General features: G+C 41.7%; 1 protein-coding gene across 1 annotated transcript in view; it reads left to right on the forward strand.

The window, feature by feature from the left end:
• Window positions 1-25015, forward strand: part of CACNA1C (calcium voltage-gated channel subunit alpha1 C) — a 448111-nt gene that overhangs the window by 358151 nt on the left and 64945 nt on the right. The window contains exons 19-30 of the mRNA XM_013127834.3: window positions 2506-2638; window positions 4284-4413; window positions 7987-8046; window positions 8183-8242; window positions 11664-11770; window positions 13281-13368; window positions 14524-14631; window positions 15317-15369; window positions 15477-15623; window positions 16517-16718; window positions 17174-17332; window positions 20159-20269. Coding sequence (XP_012983288.2) covers window positions 2506-2638; window positions 4284-4413; window positions 7987-8046; window positions 8183-8242; window positions 11664-11770; window positions 13281-13368; window positions 14524-14631; window positions 15317-15369; window positions 15477-15623; window positions 16517-16718; window positions 17174-17332; window positions 20159-20269 — 1358 coding nt within the window. The remainder of the gene's footprint in view (window positions 1-2505; window positions 2639-4283; window positions 4414-7986; window positions 8047-8182; window positions 8243-11663; window positions 11771-13280; window positions 13369-14523; window positions 14632-15316; window positions 15370-15476; window positions 15624-16516; window positions 16719-17173; window positions 17333-20158; window positions 20270-25015) is intronic.

Consider the following 25015-nt stretch of genomic DNA (forward strand, 5'->3'; position numbering starts at 1 on the left):
CCAAAGGATGTCACCATTCCAGTGAAGCATAATTCAAGATGACAGTCCCAGATTTGAATTTCCTTGAACTTCAGGAGAGTTCAAACCTAGATCTGAACTTAGCAGCTCTGAGTCATGTTTCTTTATGATTTCACAACAAGGTTGACTAGAAGGGTCACTTTTAAAACAGAAATATATTTGAGGCATAGAAAACAGTCAAAGAACATGTGGGTAGTGACCTGAGCTGAGACTGTAATCATGTTGTTCTTTGTGTATTTGGGCCTCAGTGTTTCCTTTCTTTTGTGCCCTAGACCCTACTTTAAATGAAAAATATTTAAAACATTATTCTTTATTTATGACTGAGGAACTGGATGCATTTTCCAGTCTGAAGGTATGTGGTTGCCAGAATCATTAATATGCTTCTTGCTCTATGGCAGAAACAAGAAAAAGATAAGAGAAACAATATTCTTTATGGTCTTCATGGGGCTGATCCTTCTGCTAAGAGTCCATTTGCCTTAGGCGTTGTACCATACTCATTTAAAAGTGTTTTTTTACGCATTCCTCAAGTAAAAGAAAAAGAAGATCTAATAGTGAAGGCAGAGAACAGGGACTTGGAGCACTGGTCTTTTTAACTAAGAGTCTCAAATATCCAACATGATCATTCTAGACTGTTGAAGAAGAAAAAGAACTTGCTTACGTTGCTTTTTGTCAGCCCACTCTGAAACCTGTAGATAAAAAGTGCAAGTGCAAAGTATTTTAGTAGTATATAAATATAAGTATTAACACCAATTTTACAAGTACAAAAGTACTTCTGAAATAGTGTTTCTTTAACTATTAAGGCCTGTAGAAGGAGTATTATGAATTATATTACAACAAAAAAAATTTAGCTGTTAAAAAATAGACTGGCTTTAAAAGTACAAACTCTAAGTACCAGTTCAAACATTTATGCAAAAATCTATCAAGCAAATCTGAGCTGAACTGTTGCTACCAAAAGTGTAAAGAAAGGATCCTATTTGCATGTAATAACAGCATGCATTGAAAGGCCACTTTTCTCCTGTCTCTGACATCTAGATTAGGATCTGTGCTGATACATCTGTTCTTTCTCATCTGCTCTTTCTCATGTGTCCATTACCAGATCAAGTACAGTACCTGACCCTAGAGGAACAGACTCTTCCTGGAATTTAGCTCACTCTAAGGACTCAAGATTAACCTTTTAACTATAGTTTCTTCTGAATCAGCTGCATCTAACCTGTCGGCCTCCTCTCTTAAATGATTTTTTCGTGTCTTGTTGATTAAGAGGATTAGAATCTTTAAAATCCTATTATACGATTTACAAAACAGCATCTAACTCCAGGTAGAGGAAATCCTCAAAGGTGGAAGATTCTCTTCCACATACTACTTAGCCCCCACCTCTGCTTGAGGGTACTCACTGGTCTGCACAGTGCCTGGAGATCTGCTCCATAGGCATCAGATTCAAGAGTCTCAGCCTTGCTTCCAGCTTTTCTGTCTTCCCCCACACTGCATTATGAAAGGGGACAACTTGAAGGATTTCTAATTGGTGTAAGTCAAAGTGCCTGTGCTCCATGTTTGCTCTGGGGCACATACATGCATGCATACGTGCGCTCAGCCAGACACCATCCCAGATGTGGCAGTGGCTCCGTGGAGAGCCTTACAAAGAGGAGAAAAACAGTTCTTGATAAACTGTTGGAATGGTCCGAATAAAATAAGATACAGTTCAATAAGGATGAAGTCAAAGTGCCACTCTTGGGAACAGTCAGCAGCACAAATGCAGAAGGGGGAGTGCCAGGTTAGGTAGCCATTCTGTGGTAAATAATCTGTGCTTTGTGCAAATCGGGAACTGATGGCACATTAATGCCGAAGTATAATGAAAAGAAGTGCCCATGAAGGACATTTAAACAGGAAGATAGTATTGCAATAAATAATCCAGCTGTCCTCTGCACCAGCAAAACCTCAACTGCAGGTGAATCCTTCACCTAATCTGGAGGAAAGTAGCAAGAATGGTCAGAGACGTAAGGAACACAGCGCTTCAGGAAAGACTGCTGTTGTTTTGATCTGGGAACCAGAAATCCTTACAGAGGCATAATAATGGTCCTCAAGTATGTAAAAGCTTTCTGCAAAAAGAAGGGAATTCTCTATTGTCTGTGTCCATGGAAAATTAGAAAATACATAATGGATTTAGACCACTGCGAATGGTTCAAGTCAGTCATTTGAAGATTTTTGTTTTTTTCAGAAGGGACAGTGAGGAATCTGAAGAGATTGTAGTGAGGATATTATGGGTTTACCAGCATTAATGGCTTCACAGAGAGTCTAGAGCAACGTGTACCGGGGCGAGCACTGGGCAGCAGATGCTGCCTTGGCAAAAGGAGATGGGCAAGGAACTTCAGGTTTTCATCATCCTATTTCAAGGAGTCTTATTTTTTAGCTGTGGTTATGACAGAGACACACCCCCCAGCAATCCAAAAGGGGATTGTATTTTGTATTAAAAGACAAAAATGCTTCTTGCAGCAGAGGAAGATGAGGAAGAACCGGAGATGCCTGTTGGCCCTCGGCCTCGCCCGATGTCTGAGCTGCACCTCAAGGAAAAGGCTGTGCCCATGCCTGATGCCAGTGCTTTTTTCATCTTCAGTCCTAACAACAGGTATTTAAGAGACTGCTTAGCTGGAACAAGGAAGCAGAGAGCAGATATCCCTTTCATGCTGGGCCTCAGAGGTTATGAAGTTCAGAGCTCCCTTTCAGCAGTTCATACCAGAGACCTCCTTGGACCAATATCTCTTTTAAAGGCCTTGGCATGAAATCCTCATGAAAGCATAACTGTAGGAAACCCCCTGACAATATTCAATGGGAGTTCATGGCACCTGCAAGGCTGATTGAAGACACAAACCATAAAACCTTCAGAAATAAGGGTCTCGAAGGCAAGTCAGTAGTTGGAATTCCCCAATATATTTAGGTCCAAATTGCAAGTAAGCCATCATGCAATCAGTCAAGCATGAGGTAGGAGCTTCCTGTCCTAATGGCTGCTCAAAATCCATTCCCAGTAGGGAGTTCATGTGTTTCTGCTCATTTCTACATGTCAAGAATGAGCACAGATGAAAAGGGAGGAGGAAGAGAGTCTGTAGCTCTGAGGGGAGACTGAGGATAATAATTCTTTTTCTTCCCCTGGGTTCCTTCAATGTGGATTCACATTGCCCCAACTGTCTATCCAACACATATGTGCAAGACCAGTTCTGAGAGTGAAGGGCTGAGAAATGACACAGAGGGATGTATCTTCCCAGGGGTGCAGAAATTAACTCATTGCCCTGTAGTCTATGTGGTACTGTGTATTCCAACATCTCCCTTGGGCACTTGGCTTCCAGTCACAGCCCCGAAGTAAAGCAGGGCTGTAAAAGCATAGCTTAATTTACATCCAGTCTTTCCACAGTGGGGTTTGTGCCATTCCTCCTTGGGTATGTACAGCAGGGAGGGACTGATGATGACTGGGACGCATGGACTCTAATGTCAGTTTTGCCACCCACCCACTGTCACTTTTTGAAGAGAAGTAAATTAACCTCTGCAATCATCTGTAAAATTGCTTTAATAGGGGCTTGGAGGCTTAACAGCCAAAAGCAGAGCTAAATGGATTAATGAAGTGTCTCTAGTATTATGCATAGCAGTGTTATGAGGTTTAACTCCTCCTGCCCTGATACCAACATATGGAAAGTGCTGCAATGGTCTCCAGTAAGCATGCTGCTGTTTGATGGAAGACTGCTACTTCTTTACCTGCTAGTTTACTACCAAGAGTGCCAAGCACTCTATATTTGGCTGATGTTCAACAGACACCCTGCATGGCATGATATCCTTTCAGAAGCCCTTTGCAGCCTGTCTTATATCTGTTTGGCCAGATCTATGCCCTGTAACCAAGGTAGATGCCCCATGATGGAATGGGTAATGGTTCTGTGAATGAAAGCAAAGAATATAATTTGGGGTTGGAAGGTTTCAGACCACATTTAAATCACAGAGGATTCTGTCAGGAGAGAACTGTTCTTCATTCAAATGCACTGAGCAGCCAATACCCACAGGCAGCCAATACCTCTGTGTGCATCACTGCATGACATGGAGAGTCAAGGCTGCCTGGCACCCATAACAGCTGCTGGGCCCATCATTCTCCCTGCTGCTGGGGCAGAGGGAAGGTGCTCTGCAGAGCAATCCTTCAGGGTCAGTCCTGCTGGCAAAAGAGGAGGGTGGAATTTTTCCCATGTCTTGCTATTCTTTGAGAAATGAAGTTGTGCCTCTCCTCTCTCTTTCAGGTTTCGTGTCCACTGCCATCGAATCGTTAATGATAACATTTTCACCAACCTGATCCTATTTTTCATCTTGCTCAGCAGCATCTCCCTGGCCGCTGAGGACCCTGTCCGACACCTCTCCTTTAGGAACCAAGTATGCTTCCCGTCCTCCTTCCCTCACTGTGTGTTAAAAGTGTGGTATGATCAGATTATGATTTGAAGCAAGGAAAGGCAGAAAAAGCTGCATCAGAGGCTTTAGGGGTAACTCCCTATCCTTTTTTAGGCTGTTGTGAGGGAACATGAGTGAGTGCATAATCTGGCCTCTAGTTCATTTTAGAAGCTTAGTTAGGGGAAGGAAGGGCAGCAGGCTAAAGTAAAATTATTGTTCACTGGAATTAGATATGGGCTGTTGAAACATTGATTGGGATACAGATAATTGTAATATGGAAGATTTGCAGGTTCCCTTTGGAACATGCCACATGATTTCTGTTGAACTAAAAAGTCCAGGGTCTGATTTTGATTTTGTTCACACTGGTGAAAATCGGGAGTAACACTCTTGAGCTTCATGCAGTCACTCTGGAGGACAATGGTGCTATCAAGGTTAGAATCAGACTATTTGAACACAAGTTGCAAAGCTATCATTAAATTTAAAGTAACCCTCAGAAAATATACTGTGCTCCTCTCCTCAGAAGTCTGAGGGAAGGAGAATAAGGCATTCAGCCCAGAGATACATTCTCACCTTCTTTCCTGCCCATTCTTATTAGCTTTTTGGAACATTCAGTGCTCCCTTAACTTTGCCAGTGGTTGTTCCCATTAATCTGGGATCACTGCAGAAATCAAGCAAGTCAGCAGTCATCTGCAAGACTTCTAATTTCTGCTTGTCTGCAGTGGTGTTTTGGTGTCTTTATGCCTGAAGAACTTGCTAGGCTTAAAGAGTGGGACAATTTTCTTTCTTGTTTAATAATAAAACCTTAATTTAACACTCAGTGTTCTACCTCTGTGAAATATCCCAACCTCAGCATGCATTTAAAGACACATGTGCACACAGAGAAGGTGTTAATGGAGATTTCTTCCTCAGCTTATCTAAGAGCTGCTTTGCATTTTGCCCTGAAAGAAGGTGCTAAATAATACAGTCAAATTTGTGTCGCCAATGACCAGTTTGTGCAGTTAAGTGTGCCCACAATGTAGGGATAAATGTATGTCAGTATGTATTAGCACTGCAGCATGATGTCAACTGGCATATGGGCTTCTGACATACCACAGAAGTTGCAGCAGAGAGATTTAAATGAGGGAAAAAAAAGTAGTCAAAGCTAGTTGTCCTGGATAAAAGAGCTGAAGGTTTGGGGCAAAGTGTTGTCTTGTGTATTTGAAGCCACTGATGTTGCATGAAAACTTGTGTTTAATTTTTGCAGGTACAGATGTTTAAAATGTATCATACAAGGGGACACTGACAAGATGTTTGGGTTGCAAATATGGTCTGCCTTTACACTTTGATAGTAGAACAGTAAGAATATGTCTTATTCTGTGGACACACAGAGGCCTGAGAGGGAAAGAAAGCAAGCTGAAAGCAAACTGTTTCTAACTTCACACTGGGTCAACAAAACCAGGCATTATGTGCCCAAGAACGACTACTGTGCAGACTACTGCTGCTGTTGACAGAAAGTGTCCTAGGGTAGGAAAACAGGAACAGATATCCCAGGAAGGGCTAGTGAAGAGGCTTGGACACTGCTTCTGTTCTAGGCAGGCTAGTGGCTATGTCTTTCTTGTGTCACACAGGGCTCAGGCAGCAGGTGTTTGGAAGTGCCTCCCCAGTCTGAACAAACAGCCTTTAAAGCTCAACCAGGTCCTAAGACTCTGTGTGTCCACAGTATTCTCCTGTTTCCACCTTGACAAGGTGCTTGTTCATTATAATATATCTGAAGTAGTTTCACATTTAGATAATAATAAATATGCCTGCTGTCAAGCGGTGTTGCCTGCACAGGTGGAGCAGTGATCATTTTCATTAGGCATGATCTCCTCTATAAAGGACATCTTTACTAGCTGCAGCTTTGGGGCCACCTTCACCGGTATGCTGTAGCTGCTTTGCAGTGCTTTAGTGATGTAAAGCAGCTGCAGGTGCAGCTTGATTATCCACTTTAATCAAGTTTATGACTGCTTTATGTTGGTGGAGTCATGCAAAGCAGCCTGAGAGTACCCATGAATTTGGCCCATTGATTATAAAATTATTCCTTTCATATAATAACCAAATGTCAGGACCTACATGCAAGGGGGCATTTCCAGCCATAATATGTGTAAATTAATATAGGATGCAATTGAGATCTGTCCATCCTTGAAATAGCCATTTTTTTAATTCTCTAAGTTGCAAAAATTGATGGAGCACAGGAAAGCCTCGAAGAAGTGAGAACAACTTGGGGTCAAAAACTGAGCAGTGACCTGAAAAATGTTAAGTTACACAGTAGCAGTAAGTGATACATCCCCCCACTTGACGTTCAGTGTCTGCAAATTAGTTCAGATTCAGATCATGCTTAAATACTGCTGTCTAAAATAACCCTGTAATTTGCAGTAGCTACCCTGTGGCATTCCAAGCTGTGAGAATTTAGCCAGTTATAAATCTGAGTTACGGTACAGGCATTGAAATACAACAAAGAGCTGTGGGATGGGAGAGGGCACTTTACTCCTGTATGTTTATTAGTATTTTAGCAGTAAAGGTTTAAATCTGACAAATGATCATTTTTCTACAACTTGCATATATTGACCTGCTCATGGTCAAGCAACAGTAAAAGAACAGCAATCCTAAGGTACAATACTTTTGATTTTCACCACTTATAGATAACACTAAAATGGCCTGGGATACTGGAATACACTGGAAGCAAAAATAGTTCAATTCTGGTCCCATCAGTCAATGAGGAAGTTCTCACTTTTCATTTTGTGAGATGTCCATTGATCAGCAGCAAAAGATGTTTCTGATACTTTGAAAATCACTTCACACTTCCAGACTTGCTGTTGCCTGTTGTGACACTCTAGGACCACTTTCTGTGTCACTATGCGTGCCACCAGTATCCCCATCACCAGGTCTAAGTTCATGGGAATGATGAGTGCCTTTCAGCTTGCCTGTTATCCAGGATGCCAATGGAAAGATGCAAGATCTAAGTTAGGCACCTTTAGCACATGACGATATTATGGGTGCAATACAAGAGCTGGGATTCTGTTCAATTGGCAGAGTCTTTGTTTTTCAGCCTAATCCAGGGCAAATCAGGATAGACAAAAAAAATAGCAAAAGCATGAATCTGAGGTTTGCTTTTCTTCCTTTGCGAGAAGCACAGAACAAGCCTGAATGGAAATTAATAAGAAGGAATGTCATGTTTTCCACTGGGAGACCGGGCTCCTTGTATTCTCAGTTTGGATGTGTATTTGGGAAAATCCTGGAATCGTCTGCTCTCTATCTGATTAAAAACAGAAAAAATCCTACAACAACAACCAGAAACTTATTTTGCCTCTAGAGTCCTCATGGGATTGTAACTCAGAAAAGATTTCATTAAATGTGCTGCTTGTCCCTGTGCCTGGACCTTCACTGCATTCAACAGGACTTCATTACAAAACCGTTTCCTATATAATCCTTGTCCCCTTGTTAAAAGGCATATGTATTTGATTTTGAACTGTGATTTCCCATGCAAGTGATCAGTCACTGATCTTCCCTCCCCAATCCTATTCCCTTTTGTTTTTACAGATTCTCTTTTATTTTGATATAGTTTTTACTGTCATTTTCACCATTGAAATTGCTCTGAAGGTAAAGTGCCCATCTTCTCTACCATTACTTGTTCACAAGCTTACTAGTTTTCTGCCACTGTCTGTTGCTAACACACACGCCTGTTTGTTCCTGGGTCACGCTCAGTACCACTAACCCAATTGTGCTTATTTTTCAGATCCTAGGCAATGCAGACTATGTCTTCACTAGTATCTTTACATTAGAAATTATTCTTAAGGTAACCAATCTGAGCAATACACTCGTTTTCCTCTTTCTCTCTTTTTCTCTTTCTCTCTTTGTCTTTCTCTCTTTCTTTCTTTGTTTCACTCTCTTTTTCTGTTGTTTTTTTTTTAAACCCCATTATTATCTCTACACAAAGGTTTATTTATCTTTTGATTTTAATGCTTTGGTAATTGCTTAAAAAGTCTTCTGTGAAATTTTTATATTCAAACTTATTCAGGGCCTATATTAAAAAAAAAGAAATAATACAAAGCTTTTTATGGGAATCACAATGAAAGGATGATCCTGTTGGGAAAAGTAAGAGGAGGCCAAGAAGGCAGCCATCACCCCATTAATAGCTCTCTACTCTGGCCAGTGTTCTGAAAACCGTATTTGTTCCCTGTACAAGGAACCCTGAGAGCACACACCTCCTCTTACACATGCTACAACTCATTCTGCACAACTCTTGAAGCTGGGCCAGAGAGTGGCCTATATATAACTGGGTGGTCAATAACCCTGTAAGGTTACAGGGTGCACAGTCAAGTAGGAGACAGGGAACTCAGTGCAGTAGCTCACTTTTTAGATGTGAAGAGGTAACCGAGAGTACAAGTCATTGAAACACCAAGGACTGTAGTTGCAAATGAAAAACTGCTGCATTGCCTGTTTGAAACCTGCCTTCCCGTTTCCCAAGAACATACTCTATACCAAGGGAAATGTGCAGAATAGTAGTTTAGCCTGGAAGAAAATAAAAATAGGCTGCCTTGTTCTTAACACTAATTTTCCCAAATTGGTAGGCTAATAATTTAAATAACAGTAATTGAGCAGAGATCTGGCTTTCTAAATGCTAGGTTCATTTGGCAGCTTGGTTTTTTCCTCAGCAAGCTAGTTCTAAGTGCTGGCAGGCAGTACCTTAGCGTTGCTCAGGTCCTCCAGTTCAAGACCCTAATAACAGTATCCATACTGAAGGCTGGCAAGCAGGGTGGCCCCTGAATATTTTTGTAGAGAAACATGCTTTTTTGATATGACTTAAAATCACCAAAGCCATAATGTTCTCCAAAGAGATGTACATGTTATGCCTCTGTGCAGTGTGCATCTCTGCCTACACAATAAACCTGAAAAAGCACATACCAAATGGCCTGTCAAAAAAGAAAAACATCTCAACAGCAACACTTAGAAATAAAACTATAGCCCAAGACACCTGTTTGAACCTAGAATTACTAATTCTGCCTCCACTGGAGCAAATAATAACACTTCTAATGAGTTCAGTGGAAGCAGAACCTAAGCAAACCCACTGGTGTATCGCTCTGTTTTCATCAGGAGAACGCATAAGAGGGGCCTTCCTTATGTCTTCCCATTAATTTCAGTGGGTTAATGTCACCACCCCTGGATATCCTCTGAGTTCAAATCGGAGAGAAGCAGAAGGACTACAATTGTTTAAGACATTCTTCTGTTCTTGTCCTGTCGGTTCCTGCTTCACAAGTTCCATGGGTTCTTCAGTGCATGTTTCTCTGCTGCTTTGAATTGTGTACAGTGTTTTGCACAACAGAAAAGTTAGCCTAAATGGTGGAAAATGAAAGAATCAAGGCTGTAGAGAAACAAGCTTCCTCTGACCTCATCTTACTGATGACACCTGCAAGCTTCACACTGCTATGGTGGAATCTGGTGAATGTTAGCAAGGTTTTTTTAATTGTCATCCTAAAAGCTAGTTCAGTGCCCCAGATGGGAGGCAGAGGTAGATTATAGACTCTTCGAGAGTCTCTTCTGAGATAACAACATCTCTCAGCAGGCTTGAGAGAAACACAGTTTGCATAGAACTTAAACTCAGCAGAGCTTCTCCTCCTGATTTCAATGGTGTCTCCTTTCTTTCAAGATTGCCATACAAAATCTAACCAGGCATCTTTACCACTTTTGTTATGGCAAAAACCCCTCCCCTCTTTCCCAATTGAATGTGTCTATAAGTATAAATTCTAAGCCAAGACCAGAGTTTATACTTCTTCCCCTTCTAAGTTCTGCCTGATTGATAGGCAGTTGCCTGGTATCATGGAAGTTTGGTGAAAAAATAATGTGATATACCATATTCCCTTCCACCCCTCCTCTGAATAAAGCTGTCCCAGGCAGGCATGGCTGGAAACCTCTAGCATGTATGCCATCCTGAGCCATTAGTAAGAGCCAGAAAACTCAATTTCTCATTCACACTTCTCTGCTGGAAGTCTGGCTAGAGCTCATCATTGAAGAACAGTCTCACGGTGTCTGCTTCGAGTTACTTTAGACATCTAACTTAGATGGGATTCAGAGGACCAAATTTAGCAGCCTGTGTTCCTAACCCAGGTAATGGAGGGACATTAGCTGTTGTGGGGATCGTGTTTCTTCAAAGCAGCTCCTTAGGTTGCTCACTGAGTCTAAGGTAGGTGGTACAGATACCCCCATCAGCTCACCCTCTTTAACCATGCCAGACTCATTTAATCACATTCGGTAAATGAGCTCAGCCTGAAATTCAAATTCTGACCTCAGAGGTGTTTAGGTCTGACATTCCAGGTGAGACCCATTTTTGTTCATTGTTTACATGGTCATTTAAACGAATTCTGGAGCTATGACATCCTCCTTAAAGCCAGCAGGTATTAAATACCCCTTCCTACTCAGATGGGGCAGAGTGTCCCTTGTAAAACATCTTTTCCCTCCTCTGCTGGGTGATGTTCATAATGATTACCTCCCCTAAGAAACCACTCTGTCTCAAAGAATCTTACCTTAGGCTTTGTGAGGAAAACCAAAGGGAAAGTGAAACTGCTTCTAGAATAAAAGTGGAAAAACCTGAATAGGGATAGGAAAAGGAATACAAGATTGAGCTGAACAGAAGGGGCAAACTGAAGAGAGCTGAAATTCTTCCTGTTAGTTCAGCTCCAAAGCATAGAATTCCTGAGGGATTCTGTTTTTAATTCACAGAGGGAAGAGAACTCAGCTGTCCATTGCAGCTGGTCTGAGCACTGAAAAGCATTACAAAAGAGCCCTTTTATTTTTATTATTCGATTTAGCTCAAGAGACCTTTATATAATACAAGCATCAAACCCACAAGTGTCCTCTGCCATTGAAGAAAAAGGAAAAACCATATGATTGCAAAGAGTAGTTTTTGCAAACAGTCACTCTGCTGCTTTGCTGATTCTAAACGTTATGTATTCTATGCACTCACAGTGTGTATTTTCCTCACTGAACCTAGTATTTGTTTTCCCTTGTTAGGTCTTTTATAGTTGTCTTAATGTTTTTTTCACTCTCTCTTCTTTCAATGGGGACTCAGCTTCTCCTTTGAGGTCTGGGGGTACATTGTCTGCTATGTTAGAAATTCTGCCCCTCCCTAGTTATATACATTGAGCACAACCAGATGTGTTTGGTTTCTGAACAGTTGCTAATGGCAAAGTATGTCTGTGTCTTCATGTGCCTTCCTGCAGATGACCGCATATGGGGCTTTCCTCCATAAAGGCTCCTTCTGCAGAAACTATTTCAACATCTTAGACCTCCTGGTGGTCAGCGTTTCTCTCATCTCCTTTGGGATCCAGTGAGTGAGCTATTTTCAACTGGCTGTTGTTTGGGGATTGCAGGGCTGGGTTGGGAAGTAACATCTGAGGCTCACTGTCTTACCTTGGTAAGACTTTTCTCACAAGCCTGGAAGTATTTCCTTCAGATGATTCAAGACCATTAATATTCATCCTCAAGAGGGGAGGTAATAATTGGGAAATTCTACTCTAACGACATGGAGGGGGTAACTTCCAGAAAGAGCAAATGAGAACTAGAAATGGTCCACGGGGAATCATGTTTCTTAGCTTTGTTCCAAAATGTCTTGATTCACTGTATCAGTTTAGGACAGTTGAGTTACTGTTCCCTCCTGGAGTTCTCATAACCTTTTTGGAAAATGGGCTGATAGTGTTTTGCTACTTCCTAAGATGCTGTGGGTCTTGGTCAATCAAAAACCATCAAGAGTTTGAAGAGCTGTGTGAAAATCTGCAGAGTACTGGTGGCAGTGACTGTTGATCTTGCTTCTGTTGCATCACACTGTGTTGGTTGATGGGTTAATTTGCTTAATAAGTTTATAGATTTACTTGACTGTATGGAACTTAATGTGTTTGTTAGATGGTTTTCTAAGTAGTATCCCACCCAATAAGAAATGAGCTCCCAGTTGTCACAGGTTAGCAGCTCACATATGTTATTGTCCAGAACTAAGTCAAATAGTCAAACAAGGATTTGTCAGGTCCATTAGGCTTTCCATCAAGGTTTTAAGAATGGCACAGTACTCATTTTGACCTGCTGTTTCTTTCTTACAAACCTAACTAGATTCTTAGTATGTTAGTAAAAGAAACTGTTCCCAAAATCAGTAAGGAAGGCCTGATGTTATACAGCATGGGAAAGCTTCTCAGTCAGGATTTTAGTCTCGGAAGATGCAGAGAGTACTGTTGTAGAAGATAATTGTGTTCAGTACTTACAATTAAGTACATAAGTTATCCTAGTCAATTCAGTGGGAGTTCCACATCTTTAAATTTATGTACACATTCAATTGATTTGCGGGATCAGAGGTCAAACACATTGCAGGATCTAACTCCAGGTGGATGGTATACCTTTAGTGCTGGATTCACCTGGAGTTTCCACTCTTCTACAAATATTTCAGTGGAGTGCTTCTTTGAACCTTATCTGAAAATATCTTGTATGACTACATCTTGGCTCAATTTGTGTATCATAGATATCTACAAAGTTTGGCAGCTTGCCCTGCTTTAAAAGAAAAACAATATACCCTGCCTATGCTCAGTTCCCTTCATTAAACAGCAAAGATGGTGAAAGCCAGGAGAATGTATACTGAGCCTGCTTAGATCACGAAGCAAGACCTACGAAGATAACACCAGAGGGTAGTTTCATTAGCCCTGAAGTGCGATAGCAAAGAGTTGACACTCTAACTATCCTGAGCAGTCAAAGGCTATGTAGGATTTCAAAAGAAAGAGTAGGTAAAATCCATCTGCCTTTGCAGCACACCCCCTATATTGGCTGTATCTCTCAAACCTTCTAATATTTGCTTCCAGGTCCAGTGCTATCAATGTGGTGAAGATCCTGCGTGTTCTGCGAGTCCTTAGACCACTGAGGGCCATTAACAGGGCCAAAGGACTAAAGGTTAGAAAAGTCCCAATGCGTTCTCTAAACTATAAATTCAAGTCATTTCAAGCTACAAGGACTTTTGCAGTGGTTTAGGTAGTGTTTCCTCAGAATCACAGAATGGTTGATGTTGGAAGGGACCTCCAGAGGTTGTCTTGTCCAACAACCCTGCTCAAGCATGGCCACCAAGAGTGGGTTGCCTGGGACCATGCCCAGATAGCTTTTGAATACCCCAAAGAGGGAGACTCCATGACTCTCTTAGTGACCTGTTCCAATGCTCAGTCGCTTCATAATAAAAAAGTGCTTTCCAATGTTCAGTTGAATTTCCTGTATTTCCTGTGTTTCAGTTTGTGCCCATTGCCTCTTGTCCCACCAGTGGGCACCACTGAAAAGACCCTGGCTCTGCTTTCTCTGTACCCTCCCTTCAGGTACTTATGTACATTGACAAGACTCCCTCTGAGCTTTCTCCTCTCCAGGCTGAATAGTCCCAGATCTCTCAGCCTTACCTCATGAGAGAGATGCTCCAGTACCTTAATCATCTTTGTGGCCCTTTGCTGGACTCCCTCCAGTACATCCATATCTCTCTTGTACTGAGGAGCCTAATTGGACACAGTACCTGTGTGCAAGCCTCACCACTCCTGAGCAGATGGGAAGAATCACCTCCTTCAGTCTGCTCAAAGTGTTCTGCCTGTTACAGTCCAGGACCCCACTCGTCTTTGCAGAGAGGGCTGATGTTCAACTTGGTATCCACCAGGACCCTAAAGTCTTTTTCTGCTAAGCTGCTTTCCAGCTGGGTATCTCACCCATCACCGCCGAGGTTAAATGATGTAGTTTGCTGGGATTACAGATGAGCTCACAAATCTATTTTAATATAGTCTTACTGTATTATATAAATTCCTTCCTGTGGGCTGGTGGTTGCCCAACTGGCCAAGCCAGTGCTGCTGAAAGTTTCAGAGAGCTGAACTCTGGTATTTTTCTGTCCCTTTCTGCCACTTCAGAGTACAGTGAGGAACAGAACAAGCTGGTATTCTCTCCTCTTTCATGAGACATTACTTAATGGGCAACTGTTAGTTGTAAATCTCTTAAATGTATTTTTAGTCTTGGGATTCTTCCTTAGCCAGAGGAGCCAGAACAATCCTGAAAGTTACTTTTGTCCCTATCTTCCATTTGCAGCATGTGGTCCAGTGTGTGTTTGTCGCCATCCGAACCATCGGAAACATTGTGATTGTCACCACTTTGCTGCAGTTCATGTTTGCCTGCATTGGAGTTCAGCTGTTTAAGGTAAAACCATTGGGCCCGTTCATTCATCCATTACACTGAGCTGTATTATGTGATGGGAAGAAAACTACCACCAAGAAGCCTGGGAAGGGGAGATGGAGTCTTGTGTGTGAAAGGCAAAACATTTGTGACACTGTCAGTGTTACTTAGGCTGCTACTACCAGCAGTTTCCCAAAACTGGACCAGACATATTCAGAACTCCTGCCCTTCATCTGTAATCATAAAAAATCATCAGTAACATCAGCAACCTTCTTTCCTAAAGAGCTCGTGGCATGACTTAGTGCCAGGGAGGTGAAAGGGGTATTTGCAGGCTGTCTACCTCCTTCTCATGGAGAGAGGGGCATGCCAGATAATCACAGGAGGTTATTCATTCACTTCCTTATGTCTGCTTTTATTTCTTTGCCCTTCACCACCCTTCTGTCAACAAGTGTTCTGCAGCACTCAGTAGTCACACACCTTAGGACATACACATAAAAGTGCTGCACAAGCACATGAAAGCCTGTGCTCTGAAGCACATAGATGCAGACAACTCTCAATGCAGTTTGCTCACATCTACCTGCAAAAGAGCATGTAATCATACTCACAGTTGGTTTAGCAAGTAGAAAACACGGTCTCTTTGCTACATTATCTGACTTAACCTTTGTGCTGTCAAGAAAATAAGCTTCATTCCTCTTTCTTTCTTTTCAAGGGCAAGCTGTACAGCTGCACTGATAGCTCCAAGCAGACAGAAGCAGAATGCAGGTGGGTCTGACCTTTCCCAGTTAGCCCCCTTCACTGGCCACCCACTCTCAGGGCCTTGTACTGGAAATGAAGTTCTACAATGTTCTCTCTCTGTTCTCCATCCACAGAGGGTACTACATTACATACAAGGATGGTGAAGTCAACCAGCCGATGATACAACCCCGGAGCTGGGAGAACAGCAAGTTTGACTTTGACAACGTCTTGACTGCCATGATGGCCCTCTTCACTGTCTCAACCTTTGAGGGCTGGCCAGAGTGAGTGCTTCTTGGACCAGTGCAGCAGTAGCAATATCCTCATTCATTTCAAAAGAGAAATTCAAATGCAGAGCATAGTCTTTCCCATTCTAAGTATTTAAATAAGTCTAAAGCATTAAACATAGCAGTAGTAGCAGCAGTCATTGTAGTATTATGTACTTTGTAAATTCCTCAGGGCCCAAAGGAATTGCTGTTTCTGTACTTGTAAACAGTGCACAACACTGTCTGCAGCTCTTAAAAAATGATTGCTAGTAGTAACCGTGATAGCAATCTTTGTTACAAATATTATGTATATAAATGGGTATAAAATGCCTGTCAGGCACTTACCAGTATTGCTGGGTGTTACAAGTTTCCTGATAGAGCCAGCAGGGCCATATGAAACACAGCAGTGCGATCTCTGTAATACGGGCAGAGGTGGGATGTCCTGCCAGGCTGTGCTGGCTGTGCCACAGGGTAAAGGATTCCCACAGCTTCACTCTGTCAGAGTGACAGGGGCATGCAGGGTACCAGGTGGGCTGACCCTGACCTGTGTTACAGGGTGATGCCAACAGCAATGTTAACAAATGCTAAAAGTGCTGCGATCCCCTTTTCTCACAAAAAGGAGCTGCCAACAACACAGACTCTCCTGTCTTCTGTTAACTTAAGGGCATGCTTCTGTTTTAAATTGTGATTGTTCAACTACAAAGAGATTTCACCCCTGAACAGGTTCAAGTGTGTAAAGTTAGCAAGAGCCATGCCTTCTCCTTTGCAAGAGTTTACACTCTGCACAGCTGTGAGTGAATTAATTTTGATACAACTAGAGGAAAGTCACAAAGTTAAACTTTATAACATCACCTATAAGGCCTCAAGGCAGTTGCAGATTTTCTCTGCATTGGGCTCCTGTTTGCTTTCAGGTTGCTGTATAGGTCCATTGATTCCCACATGGAGGATGTGGGACCCATCTATAATCACAGGGTTGAGATCTCCATCTTCTTTATTATCTACATCATCATCATTGCTTTCTTCATGATGAACATCTTCGTTGGTTTCGTCATCGTCACATTTCAGGAACAAGGAGAACAAGAGTACAAGAACTGTGAGCTGGACAAAAACCAGGTAATTTACAACAACTTGTCGCCACCAAAGATAGAGAGTACATTGAGGATAAGCATGTAAGAGATAAATACATAGAGGAACATGTGAAGACTGCCAACGAGATAAAACAATAAGCTGGCTTCACTGCCATCTTTCAGGAGTGAGGTAAAAGAAAAAGCCTTGCTGTAAGATTTGCTAAGGGATAACATTTACCTAAATATATGTGCTGTACCATTTGGTTCACTGACATTAGATGAGCATGACTAATTGACATTGTCTGGACAAAGTAAATGCATATGTAACTGTTCAATGGGTAGAATATGCACACTTGGATTGCAACCTGAAAGAAATGCTTTATACCAAGCATTTTCATTTCAGTAAAATGCTTGAAATGTATTTTTATTATGCTTGGAGGTAGCTGACCAGCCCTGTATTTTTTTTTTTTCATTTTTAAACCTACCCTGCCTCTTTCACAGCGCCAGTGTGTAGAATATGCCCTGAAAGCCCGGCCCCTGCGGAGATACATCCCTAAAAACCAGTACCAGTACAAAGTTTGGTATGTGGTCAACTCCACCTATTTTGAATACCTGATGTTCGTTCTGATCCTGCTGAACACCATCTGCCTGGCCATGCAAGTAAGTAAGCAATCATAAAATCCTGCAGGTAATGAATTATAAGACTTTGTCAGGGAAAATGTTGAAATCGCCAAGGTTGAGACCTACTTTCACCTTTACCCCGTGTTATTGAGGGAAAGGGGCAGGGACATGATAAAAAACTTTGTACCACGTTCATTCCTGATGACGTTTAGTTAAAATGAGGAATCTGCCTCTCATCCTCTTCCTGCTAATATCTGACACTTTAAACATTTCTGGTTTAACTCCTCAAAAACAAATGAGGAAAAGAACCTAACTGTTACATTACAGACCAGTGGCCACTATAATAACAAGCAACTTCTCAATTCTGACTTGTCTTCTATAAAATGCATCAATAAGCCTGGAATTGCTACTCACCTGAGAGCTGAATTTTAAATCTGGGTCTTTTCTGTGTTAAAAAGCAAATTTTTTGGCAAACAAAACAATCAAAGAAACTGGGGCTAGAGGGTAGGAAGACCCCAGTATCTCCTTTAATCTCTGTTAAGAACCATAGAAACTATCTAGAAAGAACCTCTAAGGCCCTATTATCCATCCCACCACCTTAAGGCAGCATCAGCTCCACCTAAGCATTTCTTGATAGGTGTTTGCCTAACTTGCTTCACTATTGATGCTGCTGATTGCCTTAATGTCCACTGTGCTGTGCATTCATTTTCCTTACTGTGCAAAGCTTTTCCAAAGATCTAATGTGAATCAATGAAAGAAACATTTACAATAGCAAATAGAGGTAATAGATTACCATGTGCAGGTGGAATGTTTGCACATTTTTCCAAGTCTGTTCTTACTTGGCTTGTTCCTTCCAGTCTGTCTCTGCACAAGGCCTTTCTCACCTCCCTTTCATTTTCAGTCAGTCCCAGACTTCACCTGCTAAGCCTATCACTGTGATCCCAGTTTCCTTCGCCACTTGAGCTCCCCTCTCTTCTACACTGCTTAAGAGCTAGTCTGCCTGTCACTCTCCTCCCTAAACCCTATACTTTCTCCTCACCCTGTCAGTCTATGAACTCTCTTTCCTGGCCTAGATAGTCCAGATCCAGACTCCTCAAGCAGTCATCCTCTTTTCCTCACTACATAGACTCAGTTGTAGTTACCCTTCCATGGATCTCCTTTTCAGTCTCTCTCTGCCCTTTCATAGATTCATAGAATAACTTGGATTGGAAGAGACCTTAAAGGTCATCTTTCGATTTGGCTGTCTGTTACACTTTGTTCCCTTGTCTAATTTGTACCTCCCCATGCACTCCCACACCAACTTCCCTTTTGATCTTAGCATCCCACTACTACATTTTCCCCTGGATCAACCCCATCCTGCCTCACTCCCAGCCTCCTCTCAAAACTAGCATCAGTTTCCTATCACTCAGTCTAAATCTACATTCATAGCCAATTTTCACCTTATTTTCTCTGTCTCCAGTCCAGTCTCACCAGGTTTCTTGACCTCCCTATTTTTAATTCATCTGGTCTAGTTCTTTCCTGTCCCCAGTGAAAAAGCTTCCTCTGCTGTCTTGCCTAAGGTACCAAAAAAGGAATGAAGTAGCCTAAGCACAAGAAAGTGCTCTTCTCTCAGCTAAACTATCTGCTGTCCTGCTGTCATGAAGCAATAGGAAGAGACTATAATGTTAACTCTGAAGCATGTTCAGTTGCTGTGACAATGCTGCACACATAGGGCAGGTGGAGCTAGAAGCTGTGAGATGTTTGTGAGATGCTGAGGAAGGCCAGCATCTCTGGAGGTTCTAGGACATCTATAGCCATCTTGAGAAAAGTGCATTTTTCCAAAGGCTTACACTGTGTCCAGATTTGGGTCAAACTTTGTAACAGACAGCAAACACAAAAGCCACATTCCAATGAAATTACAAGTTTTTAAGCAGAGTCCTGCAAGTACTAGAGTGTTTCAAGTAGAATGTTACAAAAAACATTAAAAACACCTCAACAATATATTTTTCCCTGGACTGGCTTTCAGCTGCAGATGATTTATTCTAACTGAAAGTCCTGTAAATATATCACCCTGAGCCAATGTAGAATATGAAAGTTCATGCCAGCTGTTTATCAAAGTTAAGCAATAAAGTTTATCAAAGTTAAGCAATTACCAGCAGAGCCTTATAATATGGACTGGAAGATGACCTTAGAATAAGGCAGTGCAATCAGTCTCAAGTATAATGATCTGGAAATAGGGAAACGAAGAGTGAGGTGGCAACATTTGCTGAAGACACTGCTTGAATTAATCAATAGCAGATGGAGAGTAACTTCATAAGACCTTAATAAAGTTAAGTGAACAGGCAGCATGATTGCAAATTTAATTCAGAGTTGACAACTGCAAGATAATGCATATTGGAAAGATATGATTTGAACTGCTCATGTACTTTGCAGAATCTTGAATTAAGTGTAATTACTTGGGGAATGGCTTGGTATCATTATGAACAACTCAGTGAAACCCCTGTTTACTGTGCAGTAGCAATCAAACAAGAAAGCAATCCGTATTAGGGAATGGTGAGATAACAAACACAATTGGAGACTGTCTTGTACCATTATGCAAATTTATAAGGAGGCCTCAGCTGGAGTTATGAGTGTGGTTTTGGTAGACACCACTCAAAGAGATTTTTGTATAAAGATAGGAGATCCAGAGGCAGATAGCAAAAATGGCTAGAGATAGTATGTGTAAAGGGAGATGGGAATTCTACATTGAAAAGATGGAGCATATTGGGGGTTTCTTTAGAGAACCTCAACACAAAGGGAGATCAGAAGGGGTTCTGTGGATTCCTAACTAGCTAAGCAAATTGATACGTCCATTCCTCACGCTTGTGCCGGGCTAATATTTTTCAGCACTACGGTCAGAGCTGCATGTTCAAGGAAGCCATGAATATCCTCAACATGCTCTTCACTGGCCTCTTCACTGTTGAGATGGTGCTGAAATTAATCGCCTTCAAACCCAAGGTAGGTGCTATAGGGGTAGAGTTTCCTGGCCTCTGTGTGTGTGTGCATGTGTGCGGGGCAGCTGTGAGGAGAAGGAGGAGGTGAAACTTTCTGATCTATTATCCCACCAATAACTGAGCTGGACAGTTGCTGTCTGGATTGGAGTCTCACATATATTTAATGAGTTTTTCACTGGAGAGGAGACACACTAAACCAAATAAAAATAATTAAAGGCCACACCTGCTAGGAGGGGAGGTTCCTAGTTCTCTGTTTTCATTAAGTTATAGCAGTGACACTACATTAAGGCCATAACATGTTTTCCATTCTCAATGTCATTCTAATGCTCTCTTTGACTTTCCAAATAAATTATAAATAGCATCCCATGATTAGTCTTCTGGCCCAAATGAAGTTAATCAAGCATGACTCATTTTGAGTTATGAGCTTTGGAAAAAAATGTTGCTTCTGGGAGGGCTACATTTCAGTGATGGTTTGACTTGCTTTAGTTTTGAATATAAGATTTCACTGATAATATTCAGTACCCCAGCAGTTCCTGTCTGAAGTATTGTCCTGTTCGTTGGGTCGTGGCATTTTGCTAGTATAGCAGCACCATGGGGTATGATTATAACCTACAGCCTCTTCCAACTAATTTGGCACAGCTGCTGCAGGACAAGGACTAAGATTCTGACCTCACATAATTTAAGATTACACAAGTCCTTCTTCTTTAAGTTTTAAGTTCAGGGTTGGGTCATAAGGAGCAGAATCCAGATACTTAATTACCAGTATCTCATACCATTTTATATATTCAATGATACCTTGGCACATGGGGTTGTATGTTGAAGGATACCTTGATACACTGGGGTTGACAAATACTATCTGAAGCATCGGTTATGACATTAGTAAAGATGAAACAGTCTGACAGTCATGCTTGTCCTTCATGTTAAACATTTAGAGGATCAATGAAGTTAAGAGCTTCTTCCAGCTCTAACCTAATGTCTTCCTCATCCTCAGCTCAGAAACTTTGCTGTCCAATTCTACTGAATTCGGTCTCACTTTTTCTTGTGAACTGTGTGTTGACTTTACTCCTACCCAACCTTCTCCACTTTCTAGCACCACTTCTTAGAAGAGTCGCATTTTTTTCTTCCTGAGACCAATATCACTATCCCATCTCAGATGTAGTTATCTTGAAAGTTAAGAGCATCTTACGCTGTCCTGGTGAAGAGCTGATTTATTTATTTATTATTATTTATTGGGGGATGTGTGAAATCTCAAACACTGTCTGGTAAATTTAGAAATATCATCATCTGTTTCAGAAGGGATTGTAATTTTCAGGAGGGACCCTTTCACTTCTGAGATGTCGCATTGTCTCTTAGCGAGCAAATTCTCTGGCACTTTGCAAAAGTATTACCTGCACACTATGTACCCAGAAATGTATCTCACAGGCTTTGTAATGTTCTGATTTCATAGTTCTGCTTCTCAGGAGATTGTTAACTTTGAGAAAGATGAGGTTGTCAGCAGAGTTTGTTCTGAGCATTTAGGGCAAAGGTTCTACCAGTTCAAATATTGAGCTCTGTAAATACCAAGGAACACTTTACTTGACATGGTTGTGTCTAACGAGTGAAGAATTGTCATTGATGATATTGATGGTCCTTTCTACTTCCTCTGTCTTACTTTACTGTGTCTAATCTCTGTTTCAAGTTTTGCTGCACAACCAAATATTAAACAAAATCAGCTGAGGGGTAAACATGTATCCTCCAGATAGCAATACATTGGGAACGGGTTGCCCAAGGCATTGTGGAATTTCTATAGTTTGAGGGTTTCAGATTAAGTTAGGGGAACCTCTCATTAGAAACACCTGAGGAATGTGTGATCTGCTTTTGGACAGTGGAATGGACTAGACTAGACATGATGCTCTTCTAAGCCCAGTTTTCCATGATCCTGTATTTTCCAACTAAATCCCCAGCTACTACACTATGGTAAAATTGAGAATATAAAAGAAGCTTTCATGGTGACCAGAGTAGTAGAGTCTTAATAAAGTCTTCTGAACTAAGGATCAGACAACAACCTCTGGCTGTGTCCTGCTCATCCTGAAAGAATAGCCAGCGAAAAGAATAAATCTGTTTCAAGTTGTAGTCTGGCACATACGCCAAAAACAGTACTAACTCTCAACTGCTATTTCAATGAAATCTCTTCAAGAAAATAGACAATTTTTTTTTAAAAATGGAGCCATGGGATTTACAGGGAATTAAAACAGGAATTAATTTATGAAAATAACCAATACAGCAACAGGACTTGCCTCCAGCTGCATTTGCAATGGATTATGTTGAGTACCAGTTCAGTGGCTCAAGTTTGAAAATCAGAATTCCTTGTGTAACTTGCCACTGTCTGCTCAGCTCATGGGTTTGACCAGCAGCCTTCATTCCCTGTTCCATATTGACTCAACTTGCTCTTCAAAGAAGGAAACCCCCTGTTCCAGATAGCCACTTGGACAGATGTGGGGCAATGCTGGGTGGCACAATCTGCCTCTCTTTAGGTTGCAGATTGGTACTGAAGCTGAACTTGCCCAGAGTATGTTCTGATGTGAGAGTCTCACAGCATGGAGTAAGTTGTTACCTCAGTCCTCGTTTGGCCAGACTTTGTGTCTTCCTGTCAGTCAAGGTATAAAAGCAAACTACATTTGCAGATAAAGGTTGTTCCCAGGAATACCAACTGGAAAAGTCCAAAAGGATTTAATTGTCACTTGAGTGAACTTTACTGCAGCACAGCCATCATCCTCTCCCCTCTAACCAATGAAGTCCCCCAGACAAAGAAACGAGATGCTAAGCAATATTAGTGTTTCCCAGATATGAGATGGAAAGATTAAATGCTCATGAGATCTCTGCCAAAGACAAGATTTGTCTGCTATTTCCTGAGCAATAAACTGCAAACCAGCCTTTGTTTAAGCTGCTTTCTCTCACTTTTCATTTGTGCCCAAACATCACTCTTTTCCATCTGAAGAGTATCCTCAAATGAGGCAGCTGTAGGATTTATAACTGACAACAAGAAAGCAGGAAACTTGGTTAACTGCAGGTGGTGTGTCCTCACCTTAGTGACAAGCCCCAGGAGAATGTGGCAGAGAAGAACTGAGCATGGAACTGAAGTGGGTAAAATTCTCTGTTTTCTCCAACATTGTGGTGCTTAACCCAAGAGTGTGTTCTGCAGCCAACCTTCAACTACACCAGGCAATGCAATAACTGACTTGTAACTCTGGAGCAGCTGCCGCGGAGCTCTCCCTTGTACAGGCACTTCCTAACAGCACCTTGGAATGAATGGTCTGCAGCAGCAACAGAAGATTGTGGTTTTCTCCATCTGTGCAAGGTAGAACAAGCTGCTGTTTATTCCTACCTTTACCAGAGAGAATTGCTAAGGTAACTGGGACAGATCCCTGAGGTACTCAGAGCTGCTGTCACTCAAGCTTCTTACAGAAGTCACCACAGGGATATGCCCATGCAGAACAGCTTTGGGGGAGCCTTATATACCGAGTTCCTGCTGCGGGCAGTGGTATGCCAATTGCTATTATATGCAGTAATATAACACACTACAGTGCTACCATTGTGTATTACATGTACAACAACAAAAAAGTGTGGCAGTCTCTGACTGAAAAGATTTTTTTCCTTTCTCCAGTTTTTGCTCCCATTCTGTGAGGAGACACATCCTTCTTCTTTGCTACTCTTAATAGTAAAGGTGAAAAAAACCCCATATGGTCAGTTGCACAGACATGAAGTAGGATCATGTGTGTGCTTGACTGCAAAGAATCATCATGGATAATCCAGCCCTGCATCTAGTGTTAAGAGCAAGGATTTACTTATTGAAAGGCCAGCTGCAGGAATAAAGAGCCAAGTCTCAGTCAGGGCTCTTCTCCTAACACTCATAGAAAGTATGTGAAGGAGGTAGAAAGACAAGGGCTTTCTTAACTAAACATACTGTTGAGATTGGTTGCTCTAGTCAGCAAGTCCCATTGATACCTGTCCCTTTTACTGGCCATTCTTCATGAACAGAAGAACAGAAGAATGTTGTTTAGGCTGCAGGAAGGCTAAGAGAGAAGAAGGGTGTTTTAGCTGGAGCAGCTGCTGCTGGTATAAATAAAGAATTCCAGGCAGGGACAAGGCCAGCCTCTAAGATCCCGTGTGTTTCTGTGTGGCACATTTTTTGAAGGAGAAGATCAGTTATCCCAGTTTTTTTTTGCAGGATAAATTTTGCAGGATCCAAGCACTGTGTAAGACAGCTCATCTGTGTCTGATGTGGTCTCAACAAGAGAGATTTGTGATGATTAACACTGCTGATAAAGAAAACCTCCAGTACATGCTCTGCATCTGCTTACAGGGTATTAATGTGCTGCTCTGTAGCAAAACTCCCAAATGGACCTGAGTGTTTGTCTTGGCTGATGCTCATAAACTGATTCAAGACTAGCTACTTCAAAGAGACAGACAGTCTAAACCTAATGCTGTTGAGCCAAGGACTTTTGCTGCTTTGTTTTTCTAATTTTACAAGTTCTCCAGCCAGTCTGGTGAGCTGCTTTCCGGTTCCTGCATGGAGCAAGCTGCTGCTGCTTCGTGCTTTTTCCAGAGAAAGCTACTAAAGGGAATGAGAGGTGCTGTGCTGGCTGGGATGCTCGCAGCTACACTGTCCAAGCTTCTTAAAGAAGAAATCTCCACAAGCATCAGTTCATGAAGGTCCAGCTGCTGTATAAAACCTGCCTCGGGTTTATGTTTGCAATTCAAAGACAGCAAC

The sequence above is a fragment of the Melopsittacus undulatus genome, chromosome 5, assembly GCF_012275295.1.
Source record: "Melopsittacus undulatus isolate bMelUnd1 chromosome 5, bMelUnd1.mat.Z, whole genome shotgun sequence".
In the NCBI taxonomy this organism is placed as follows: Eukaryota; Metazoa; Chordata; class Aves; order Psittaciformes; family Psittaculidae; genus Melopsittacus; species Melopsittacus undulatus.